Source organism: Arabidopsis lyrata (genome assembly GCF_000004255.2).
Source record: "Arabidopsis lyrata subsp. lyrata unplaced genomic scaffold ARALYscaffold_112, whole genome shotgun sequence".
Classification (NCBI taxonomy): domain Eukaryota; kingdom Viridiplantae; phylum Streptophyta; class Magnoliopsida; order Brassicales; family Brassicaceae; genus Arabidopsis; species Arabidopsis lyrata.
Window position 1 is genome coordinate 1 of NW_003302472.1, and position 11,227 is coordinate 11,227.

General features: G+C 33.7%; 2 protein-coding genes, 1 non-coding gene and 1 pseudogene across 3 annotated transcripts in view; 1 reads left to right on the forward strand and 3 right to left on the reverse strand.

Annotated features, from left to right (window-relative positions):
• Positions 1-6: 6 nt before the first annotated feature.
• Positions 7-5,502, reverse strand: LOC9298947 (annotated as a pseudogene).
• Positions 5,503-7,571: 2,069 nt separating this feature from the next.
• On the reverse strand, positions 7,572-8,239 carry LOC9298945. The gene has a single exon (XM_021017713.1). It carries the CDS (start codon positions 8,075-8,077, stop codon positions 7,745-7,747), a length of 333 nt encoding a protein of 110 aa, XP_020873372.1. The 5' UTR covers positions 8,078-8,239; the 3' UTR covers positions 7,572-7,744.
• A 559-nt stretch (positions 8,240-8,798) lies between these two features.
• TRNAN-GUU lies at positions 8,799-8,872 on the reverse strand. The gene has a single exon. It is a non-coding gene; the product is annotated as a tRNA-Asn (tRNA).
• A 174-nt stretch (positions 8,873-9,046) lies between these two features.
• Positions 9,047-11,227, forward strand: part of LOC9298946 (organellar oligopeptidase A, chloroplastic/mitochondrial) — a 3,227-nt gene continuing 1,046 nt past the window's right edge. Inside the window, 10 exon segments of the mRNA XM_021017723.1 lie at positions 9,047-9,484; positions 9,567-9,734; positions 9,827-9,950; positions 10,037-10,113; positions 10,202-10,345; positions 10,436-10,666; positions 10,742-10,832; positions 10,927-11,048; positions 11,132-11,171; positions 11,174-11,224. Coding sequence (XP_020873382.1) covers positions 9,062-9,484; positions 9,567-9,734; positions 9,827-9,950; positions 10,037-10,113; positions 10,202-10,345; positions 10,436-10,666; positions 10,742-10,832; positions 10,927-11,048; positions 11,132-11,171; positions 11,174-11,224 — 1,471 coding nt within the window. The 5' untranslated portion in view covers positions 9,047-9,061.

Below are 11,227 nucleotides of genomic sequence, written 5' to 3' on the forward strand. Positions count from 1 at the left end.
CTTTGCTTCCGCGACCAAACCACCACGAGTTGTGAAAACCGAAAAATGTCAGACAAAGAAATCCGGAAACCGAAATGCCAACTACCAATCCTATCTTGCTATCGGCTTTCTCGCTATCCAAACTTGAACTGAGCTCCCATGATAAAAGTCTATGTTCCTCTGTGTTTGTTCCAGCAGCAGCTATAAACCCGAACATAACTTCTGATGGCAGAACCTTTGTGAGGTCGATGATGTAAGAAAGGCTTGAACTTTCCTTAGGATCAGAGGTTGTTAGCTCATAAGCCCAAGTCACACTTAAATTCTTAGTCACAGAATCATAAGAGATCTTTGCATGACCAATATCTTGGTTGTGTGAGCTTGCATTCCAAGAAGTGTAGTTGGAAGAAACAAGAGAGTTGTCATTGATCCCGACATGAGATCCAACATCCTTAGGATCCCATCCTGGATTGTTGAATGTGTCAAATTCGACATGAACAAGCGGAAACGAAGACGAGTAATTATTCTTTCGAGTGAACAAATTCAAGAAACCACCAACTGAGTATGCAGGTAGTTGAGCTCCCATAGGAGCAAGAAAGAAACAGATTCCATGACCATCTGCTGAAAGGTTACGAGCATCGATTTTGAAGGAGAAACTGGTGTTAAAATTTGAAGCCTTACCAGTCCTATGACTCCATATAGGCACCTTCTTGGAATAAGTAATCCAACCAACCTGAGATGTTTGTTCAGCGTTGTTGAAGTTCACCGTTCCATCTTCATCAGGCGTTGCATCCCCATGGTATACTATGTTCTCGGGATCACCTGCCCGAAAACTAGTAAAATTGAAGTAAAGTGAATCAACAACAAAAGGAAGGAGGAGGACAAAGGAAAGGAAGAAGAATGGATTAGACATAGAGGAGGAAGAACAAAGATTTTGACAGAAAACAAAATAAAGCAAAGATTGCCCTCTCCTAGATCATCAAGACACAATAAAATATAACACAATTCAAAAACTAAACAAAGGTCAAGAAAAGAGGGCTTATTTTAAGAGTCCATTCAACAGATCAATATCACTGAACTTTGTTTGAATTTTCTTCAAAATTTATAAGTCAAAATCATCGCTTAAAAAATTCTTAAAACTTGGAAGAGTTGTAACATTACACGAATGTGGACCTCCCTGTTTTAGGATCTCTATAGCAACTTTATGAGAGCATAACGTTCACCAACCAGTGTAATTAAGCAGCTTTGTTCGATTCAATCACACCAATTTGTAGCAGGGATGTTAAAGTGCAACATGGAAACATGATTGAAACTTTTTAAAGCTAAGAAGGTCTAGACAAACGAAATCAACAAAACTGTAGTGTAAGATATGTGGGGAAAAATATAGGGTACACATGAAATAAACCAAATAAGATGCGAAAACAAGTTTAATATGTGGAATCTTTAACGACAAACGCGGGATCCACAATCTGGTTAGTTTCGTATCGTATTGTAGATTTATTATCCAATTTTCTAATATTTAAAATTTCAAAATATTTGAAGGTAAAAGAAGTTGAACATTAAAAAAACAAAAAAAAAAAAACTTTAAAAAATCCAAAGAGAAAATATTAAAAACTTGAATACTAAATCTACATAACGATGCAAAAACAAGTTGAATATGTGGAATCTCTAACGACAAATGTTGGATCCACAATTCGGTTAGTTTTCGTATCGTATTGCAAATTTATTAAAAAGAATATTTTCTTAAAGTTTGAGTGTTATAGTGAATGTCATTTTTTAAATGAGTTTAAGTGTTAAATGTATATTACGTAAAAACATGTCGAACTTCGAACACCAAAACTTACGGACCAACTAAGGACATGATGCCTAGACTCAGTTAGTTTTCAAAATTTAAAACTTAAACTATTTTTTTAAAAAGTAATAGTGAAATTAACATGGTTTAAGTTAAAAAGATTATTTTCTTAAAGTTTTAGTGTTAATTTTGTTTTAAATTTTAGTGAAAATTACTATTATTTTTTAAAAAATAAGTTTAAGTGTTAAATCTATATTACGTGAAAACATGTCAAACTTCGAACACCAAAGCTTACGGACCAACTAAGGACCAGATGCCTAGGCTCGGTTAGTTTATGACATTTTTAAAATTTAACACTTAAACTAATTTTTAAAAAGTAATAGTGAAATTAACATTGTTTTAGTTAAAAAGATTTTTTTATTAAAGTTTAAGTGTTAAATTTATTTTTTAAAATTTTAGTGAAAATAATTATTATTTTTTAAAATGAGTTTAAGTGTTAAATCTATATTACGTGAAAACATTGCTGAACTTCGAATACCAAAGCTTACCGACCAACTAAGGACAGGATGCCTAGGCGCAGTTAGTTTTCGACGTTTTTAAAATTTAACACTTAAACTAATTTTTTTAAAAAAATTAATGAAATTTCATGGTTTTATTCTTAAAGTTTAAGTGTTAAATTTATGGGAAATTGTTAAAAATACCCCTTTTGGTGTGTCTCTTTTCAAAAATGCCCCTTTTAGATGTCCATTTTCAAAAATGCCCCTTTTTAAATCTGAAATTTTTATAAAGTTTTATTAGGTTTATAAGGTACTTATGGATTGTAACTACTACTTGAAGACTCGATCCAAGTATTTATAAGGTTTTATAAGGTGTTTTTAAAGGTTTTACAAGTTATTTTAAAGGATTTTTAAGGTTTTTCAAAGGTTTTACAAGATATTTTAAAGGTTTTTAAAGGTATTTAAAATGCATTTATAAGGTATTTATAAAGTATTTATAAGATTTTAGATACATAGAAATGTAATTTGTGTATGTTTTAATAATATTACATACATATTTGGGTAAATCTTATATTTTTAAGAGCATTTTTTATAAGGTTTTAAAAAATGGGTATTTTTGAAAAGTGGCATTGAAAAAGTGGCATTTTTGCAAAAGTCCCTAAATTTATTTTTTATAATTTTAGTGAAAATCATTATTTTTTTAAAAAAATGAGTTTAAGTGTTAAACCTATATTACGTGAAAACATTGCCGAATTTCGAACACCAAAACTTACATACCAACTAAGGAGAAGATGCCTAGGCGCGGTTAGTTTTTGTCGTTTTTAAAATTTAAAACTTAAACTAATTTTTTAAAAAACTAATGAAATTTCATGGTTTTATTCTTAAAGTTTAAGTGTTTAATTTTTTATTTAAATTTTTAGTGAAAATCATTATTATTTTTTAAAAATGAGTTTAAGTGTTAAATCTATATTACGTGAAAACATTGTCGAACTTCGAACACCAAAGCTTACGGACCAATTAAGAACATGATGCCTAGGCGCGGTTAGTTTTCGACGTTTTTAAAATTTAACACTTAAACTAATTTTTAAAAAAAATTAATGAAATTTCATGGTTTTATTCTTAAAGTTTAAGTGTTAAATTTATTTTTTGAATTTTAGTAAAAATCATTAATATTTTTTTAAAATAAGTTTAAGTGTTAAATCTATATTACGTGAAAACATTGCTGAACTTCGAACACCAAAGCTTACGGACCAACTAAGGACAGGATGCATAGGCGCGGTTAGTTTATGACGTTTTTAAAATTTACCACTTAAACTAATTTTTAAAAAATATTAATGAAATTTCATGGTTTTATTCTTAAAGTTTAAGTGTTAAATTTATTTTTTAAAATTTTATGAAAATCATTATTATTTTTTTTAAAATGAGTTTAAGTGTTAAATCTATATTACCTGAAAACATTGCCGAACTTCGAACACCAAAAGCTTACGGACGAACTAAAGATAGGATGCCTAGGCGCGGTTAGTTTTCGACGTTTTTAAAATTTAATACTTAAACTAATTTTAAAAAAAATTAATGAAATTTCATGGTTTTATTCTTAAAGTTTAAGTGTTAAATTATTTTTTAAAATTTTAGTGAAAATTATAAATATTTTTTGAAAATGAGTTTAAGTGTTAAATCTATATTACGTGAAAACATTGCCGAACTTCGAACACCAAAGCTTATGGACCAACTAAGGACAGAATGCCTAGGCGCGGTTTGTTTTAGACGTTTTTAAAATATAACACTTAAACTAATTTTTAAAAAAAGTTAATGAAATTTCATGGTTTTATTCTTAAAGTTTAAGTGTTAAATTTATTTTTTTGAATTTTATTGAAAATCATTTATATTTTTTTTAAATGAGTTTAAGTGTTAAATCTATATTACGTGAAAACATTGCCGAACTTCGAACACCAAAGCTTACGGACCAACTAAGGACAGAATGCCTAGGCGCGGTTAGTTTTCGACGTTTTTAAAATATAACACTCAAACTAATTTTTTAAAAAAGTTAATGAAATTTCATGGTCTTATTCTTAAAGTTTAAGTGTTAAATTTATTTTTTTGAATCTTAGTTAAAATCATTTCTATTTTTTTAAAATGAGTTTAAGTGTTAAATCTATATTACGTGAAAACATTGCCGAACTTTGAACACCAAAGCTTACGGACCAACTAAGGACAGGATGCCTAGGCGCGGTTAGTTTTCGACGTTTTTAAAATTTACCACTTAAACTAATTTTTTAAAAATATTAATGAAATGTCATGGTTTTATTCTTAAAGTTTAAGTGTTAATTTTTTTAAAAAACTTTTTTAGTAAAAATCATTATTATTATTTTTAAATGAGTTTAAGTGTTAAATCTATATTACGTGAAAACATTACCGAACTTCGAACACCAAAGGTTACGGACCAACTAAGGACAGGATGCCTAGGCGCGGTTAGTTTTCGTCATTTTAAAAATTTAACACTTAATCTAATTTTTTAAAAAATAATAGTGAAATTAATATGGTTTTAGTTAAAAAGATTAATTTCCTAAAGTTTAAGTGTTAAATTTGTTTTACTTAAACTAATTTTTAAAGAAAAAAAAATAAGAATGAAAAAAGTAATACCTTGTTGGATTTGGTAGCAAAGAAGGCCCATACAAAAAGCCCATTCGAACTTGGAAAATCTGAGAAGCTTCTTTGTCTTTGATGATTGCTTTCTTCCTCCACCATCGCCGTCAATGGAAACGAGAATCCTTTGATCTCCTCTCAGTCGTCTCTCTCTCGCCATCTCCGCCGCCGGTCTCAGGATTCATCTTGGTCGAAGAAGAATCAACATCAACTTCCATGACGCTCCTCTTTTGTTTGGTTTGGTTGGTGAAGATTTGGCGAAGAGCAACGGCAAACCAACAAATCAAGCGTCGAACAAGTTGGAGCCAGAGATGAAAAACTCATGAAATTCGATGAAATCGAAGAGAATAGAGGTGTAAATTGGAGAAGCGAATCTAAAATCAGAGAAATTGCATCTTTTTACTCTATAAGTCTCTCTCGCTCTGCATGTTTCTCGTTTCTCTGGTTTGTTTGATGAAACTAAAACAACGATTACACATAGAGAGAAGATAAGGCTCGAGACTCTCTATTTATAGACTCATCTTATGTGTTTGGGATCAAAGTTTCCTTTTTTCACTCTTTTGTGTTGTTTCCTTTTTTTTTTTTAACACAACGTAACGGTCAAGAAAGCAAATCGTATCTAATCGTATCTTCTAATATACAACGCTCCCACTATACTTTTTTCATGTTGTGTTTCCTTTTTTAAAAAAAATCTTCTATATTGTTTCCTATTTCACTTGGGTTCGAGAACGTTTAGAGCAAAAATAGATACGTCTAACGTCTTATATTAGCCAAGGTTCGAGATCGAAAAAAAGATTTCAATACTGAGATGGAATCAACTAAGGCAGAGGCTCATGATTTGCTAAAGAAGCAATTGGAAGAGGTAGTTACGGATTGTAACCAAATGAAAGAGAGCGCTTGTGGTTGCAGAAACAGAGCTTGAGGCTACAACGGAAGGAGAAACTCGAGGAAAGAAGATGAGAATAATTCACTTCTTGATGATGAGAACAATAGGTTTTGCTTGAAGCTCTTGTTGCTGCTGAGAATTTGAGCAAAAACGCTAACGAAGAGAATCATAAGCAATATATCATTTTATTATATACTTACAACTCTAGAATTCTTCTGCAAACACACAAAGAGATACAAAATTTTCAGATTTTGCAATTTCCCTTTGAATAAATCGAAAACAGAGTGGCTCTGTTTTTCTGTGTTTACAAAACATTTTGTTAAGGATAATCTTTCATGATGAATTGAAAAGCGTAGTCCATTAAACCTCCGTTGCAACCTTGATTGTAGGATTTGTCGCAGTCGGTCTAGTTCTTGTTCTGATAGAGATATGAATTCTCCTGTTACGATCTTGCGTATACCTTCTACTAGTAACCAGCCCCGGCCCAATATATTTGGGAGTCTTAGGACAAAATTTTTTTTTTGACCTATTATTATATATAAAAAAATAATTTACCTATTTTTTTTTTAAGAATTGCAGATTGTTTACAGTAAAAATTGTTATATTAAAATTTTAAGCCTTTATATATATATTTTTAAAGAATTAGGCCTCTTGAAATATAATTCTCATACTAATATTTTTTTAAAAAAAATATTTGAGCCTTTTTTATATGTAAAATTTTTATTAAAAAAAAAAACTTTAGGCCGTCGTACCTCCGCCCCACCCATATGAGCCCGGGCTGCTAGTAACTTCCTGTGTTGATCAATACACAAACACAAATATAACATTAACGCACACAGCAACATGTATTAAGGGTTTGGATATTGATTCTACGAAGATTGAGATGGAATCAACCCAAGTAGACTCTCGCACATGCTCATGAGGCTGCAACAAACAAGCTTCTTCCTCTTAGAAAGCAGTGTGTGATTTTTTGGCATTAGCTTTGAAAGAGGTGGCTACGGACTTTTGTAGTCAAACGAAAGAGCAGCTTGTGATTGCAGAAACAGAGCTCGAGGCTACACGGTTAGAGTCTCGGCAATGGAAGAAGCGAGGAAAGAAGCTGAATTGCTCAAGAATTAGGATTGAAGCAAGGGAATCTCTTTCTGCTTTGAATCTGTGTTCAGTGAGTTGTATAAAGAGTGGAGAAGAATTCACTTGTTGCTCTTGTCTGTCCCTGATGAGAATCTGAGCAATAAGGCTAAAGAAGAGACTCATTATAAGGTTAGAGATATACTTAAACATGAGATTGATTATTGAAGCTAATGTTGCCAAAGAAGCTGCTGGGATTCGAGACCGAAGACCAATATTCTTTCGAGTGAACAAACTCAAGAAACCACCAACTGAGTATGCAGGGAGTTGAGGAGCAAGAAAGAAACAGATTCCATGACCATCTGCTGAAAGGTTACGAGCATCGATTTTGAAAGAGAAACTGGTGTTGAAATTTGAAGCCTTACCAGTTCTATGACTCCGTATAGGCACCTTCTTGGAATAAGTAATCTTAAAACTTGGATAACATTACACGTATGTAGACCTCCCTGTTTTAGGATCCCATATAGCAACTTTACGAGAGCATAACGTAGACCAACCAACACTAACCAGTAACCACAAGTATAAGCAGCATTGTTATATTCAATCACACCAATTTGTACCAGAGATGTTTAAGTGAAACGTGATTGAAATTTTTTCAAGCTAAGAAGGTCTAAACAAATGCTAAAACAAAACGAAACCAACAAAACTGTAGAGTAAGATAATGCATATATGTAGAAGAAAAAAAAATAGGGTACACATGTAAAAACCAAAACTATTGCGGTATATACTTAAATAAACAAAAGTACACGATAGGGAACATTTGCAAAACACAGAATTTGCGGGTGCATACGAAAATAAAATTGAAAAAAAACAGAGCAAGTATCAGTGACCCGGACTCTGTTTTGGAAGATCACTGAAAACCTTAGGATCATCATCGCGCAAATAGAAACCATCGTCGAAGTTCTGCGAATAACTCACAGCATCGTAGTGAAACGTAACTAACGTTTTTGATTTATTATTCTCCAATCCGCAACTTCTAACCAATAATAATCTTCTCATCAAATCCCTTAACTTCGGACTTGGTCTTGTCTTCTTGCCGTGGTTACTGATCCGAGCGTACTCTGTTTCTGTATGGATGAAACAAGATAACGGCGAACTCGAGCATCGACCAGTGGAGTATGATTGCCTACGATTGTCGGCAAGATCTCTCTCCATTTCTTGCAAAAAAAAGAGGGTTTATTTTATTGATTGAATGGGAAATTTGGGGTTCATAATCGACGAAAGAGTTAGAGCTAACAATAAATGAATTACCAAGAAAAGTTGGAAAATAATGTTAGATTTTGGATGGTTATGTTTTAGCGGTCCAATCATAATTTCTCTTTTTTTCCTTTTTCTTTGGTAACTCATAATTTCTCGTTTATGGGAAGCATTCATTTATTGAAATTTGGAAGTTTTCACTAGTCAACATATTTTGTTGTAGTGAGTAGTGACATTTGAAATGGTGATACAATGTCAATGTGAAGTTATTAATTTTAATTCCGGTTGGTAAATACATTGGCAATCCTTACAATAACGTGATTATATTGTTTGGTTTCATCAAATGATTTAAAGTTCATTGTTTTTTGTTTTTAAAATGAACGTAAAGTTATACAACATTTTTGGTTTAGTGAACAAGGGTGATGACTTGCCAGATCCGTTGTCGTCGTATTTGGGGAACAACACACACTACACACACAGAGCTACATCACTATAACTATCTTAAACGTGTCTTGTTTGTTCCAATTGAGATGCTATCGTCGAACAAGACTCGTGAACTTGTGAGGCCATTACTTTTCTTTTTTTTTGTTGATGGGGGATATGTGAGGCCATTACTTTTTGTTGTTACTTCATATCAGTTTTCAGAAAAGGCAAAAGGAAAAAAAAAGAGGGTAAAATTCGCTAGAAGGAGGGGTCGAACCTCCGACCTTGTGGTTAACAGCCACACGCTCTAACCAACTGAGCTATTCCAGCTTTTGCTTAATGAATAAAAAACAAGTATATATTCCAAAAACATGTTTCAATTTCATTTTGACTTGCCAACATTACCCTTTGTCGCGTCAATTAAAAACATATCGACGACGACTTTGGAACCTCACATAATCGCATGTAAGTAAGTCACACGAAAAAAAAATCTCAAAGAAAATAAAATAAAAAATAAAAATGAAGAGAATAAGAATAATCGCGACGCTTGTAATAGCAAACATGTTAATGGCGACTCCAACGTCTCGAGCGTCTCTCAATCTTCTTCGTCGTTCACCAAAACCCAAATATTTCTCATCTTCTTCTTGTCAATTTCGTCCCTCAACTTTTCGAAAATCATATCCTTGCCCCATCTGGTCTTCTTCTTTCTCTTTCTGTCTCCCTCCTCCTAGATCCACTACCTCCACCTCTCTCTCCTCCTCCTTCCGTCCCTTCTCCTCTCCTCCGTCTATGTCTTCCGCCGCCGCTGCCGCCGTAGACTCTGTTATCTCCGAGGAGACTCTTTCCTCGAATCCTCTCTTGCAGGACTTCGATTTCCCTCCGTTTGATTCCGTTGATGCCAGTCATGTTCGTCCTGGGATTCGTGCTCTATTGCAGCATCTCGTATGTTCACACCTCCTTCTTCGTTTCTCATCAGAGATTCATGTATTTTTTTATTCGATTCTTATTGGTTTTTGAATTTCAGGAAGCTGAATTGGAGGAGCTAGAGAAATCTGTGGAGCCATCGTGGCCAAATCTGGTTGAACCTTTAGAGAAAATCGTTGATCGGTTAACTGTTGTTTGGGGAATGATCAATCACCTTAAAGCTGTTAAGGACACACCTGAGCTTCGTGCTGCCATTGAAGACGTTCAGGTTAAATATTAATCATTAGATGTGTTCTCATGCTTATTTGTGTTGGTGTCTCGGTATAGCATTGTTTTGCTAACTACACTGTTGTTCTGCAGCCAGAGAAGGTGAAGTTCCAGCTCAGATTGGGACAAAGCAAGCCTATTTACAATGCCTTTAAAGCTATTCGTGAATCTCCTGATTGGTCATCTCTCAGTGAAGCTCGTCAACGCTTAGTAGAAGGCAAGTACTTCTTATTAAAAGAACAAATCTTTCATTCTCTTTGCAGATTTTAGTGAGCTCTAACTGTGGTTTCAGTATGTTTTCAGCTCAAATAAAGGAGGCGGTTCTCATAGGTATTGCTCTTGATGATGAAAAGAGAGAAGAGTTTAACAAAATTGAACAGGTTTGTTGTAAGTTATGAACAATTAAATCAGTTTACTTGGTAAAAATTTGGTTCTATGTTTGTCACACTGTTTTGTTCTTGATTCTAGGAACTCGAAAAACTTTCCCATAAGTTTTCTGAGAATGTTTTGGATGCTACAAAGAAATTTGAAAAGTTGATTACAGACAAGAAAGAGATCGAGGGATTGCCTCCATCTGCTCTCGGGCTATTCGCACAAGCAGCTGTCTCCAAGGTATCAATATTAACTGAAAGATTTACAAAGTTACATGTTTTTTTTTTTTTGGGGTTTGCCAATTTTTTGCTTCTTGATATGTGACACTAGGGCCATGAAAATGCAACTGCTGAGAATGGACCATGGATCATTACACTAGATGCTCCTAGTTATCTTCCTGTCATGCAACATGCTAAGAACCGTGCTCTGCGTGAGGAAGTTTACCGTGCTTACCTATCTCGTGCCTCTTCTGGCGATTTGGATAATACAGCAATTATCGACCAGATCTTGAAGCTTCGCTTGGAAAAAGCTAAGCTTCTTGGTTACAACAATTACGCTGAGGTGGAGTCTTCAACCTAAGTAAAAAATGTTCTTTTTTCTTTCTTTTTGGCTTAACTTGACTTTCTACTGTTCTAGGTAAGCATGGCTATGAAAATGGCTACTGTTGAGAAAGCAGCAGAGCTTTTAGAGAAGCTTCGTAGTGCATCTTGGGATGCGGCTGTTCAAGGTAACATAAAAAGAAGATATATTCAAGAAATAACATGAGGCATTGACCTATCCAAGACAGAACTTTGACTTTCTTGATTCGTTGTATAAATTAGACATGGAAGACCTCAAGAGTTTCGCAAAGGACCAGGGTGCAGCAGAATCTGACAGTTTGACTCACTGGGACACCACTTTCTGGAGTGAGAGGCTTCGTGAATCCAAATATGATATTAATGAGGTTCTTTGTCCTTCTGTGTACTGGTGATGCAATTATATTGTTTTGAAAGTCTTGATCCTTAGCTCTCGTTTTGGTCTTTCTAGGAAGAACTACGTCCATACTTCTCACTGCCAAAGGTTATGGATGACTTTTCAGTCTTGCTAAGACACTATTTGGATTGATATTGACCAGCAGATGTT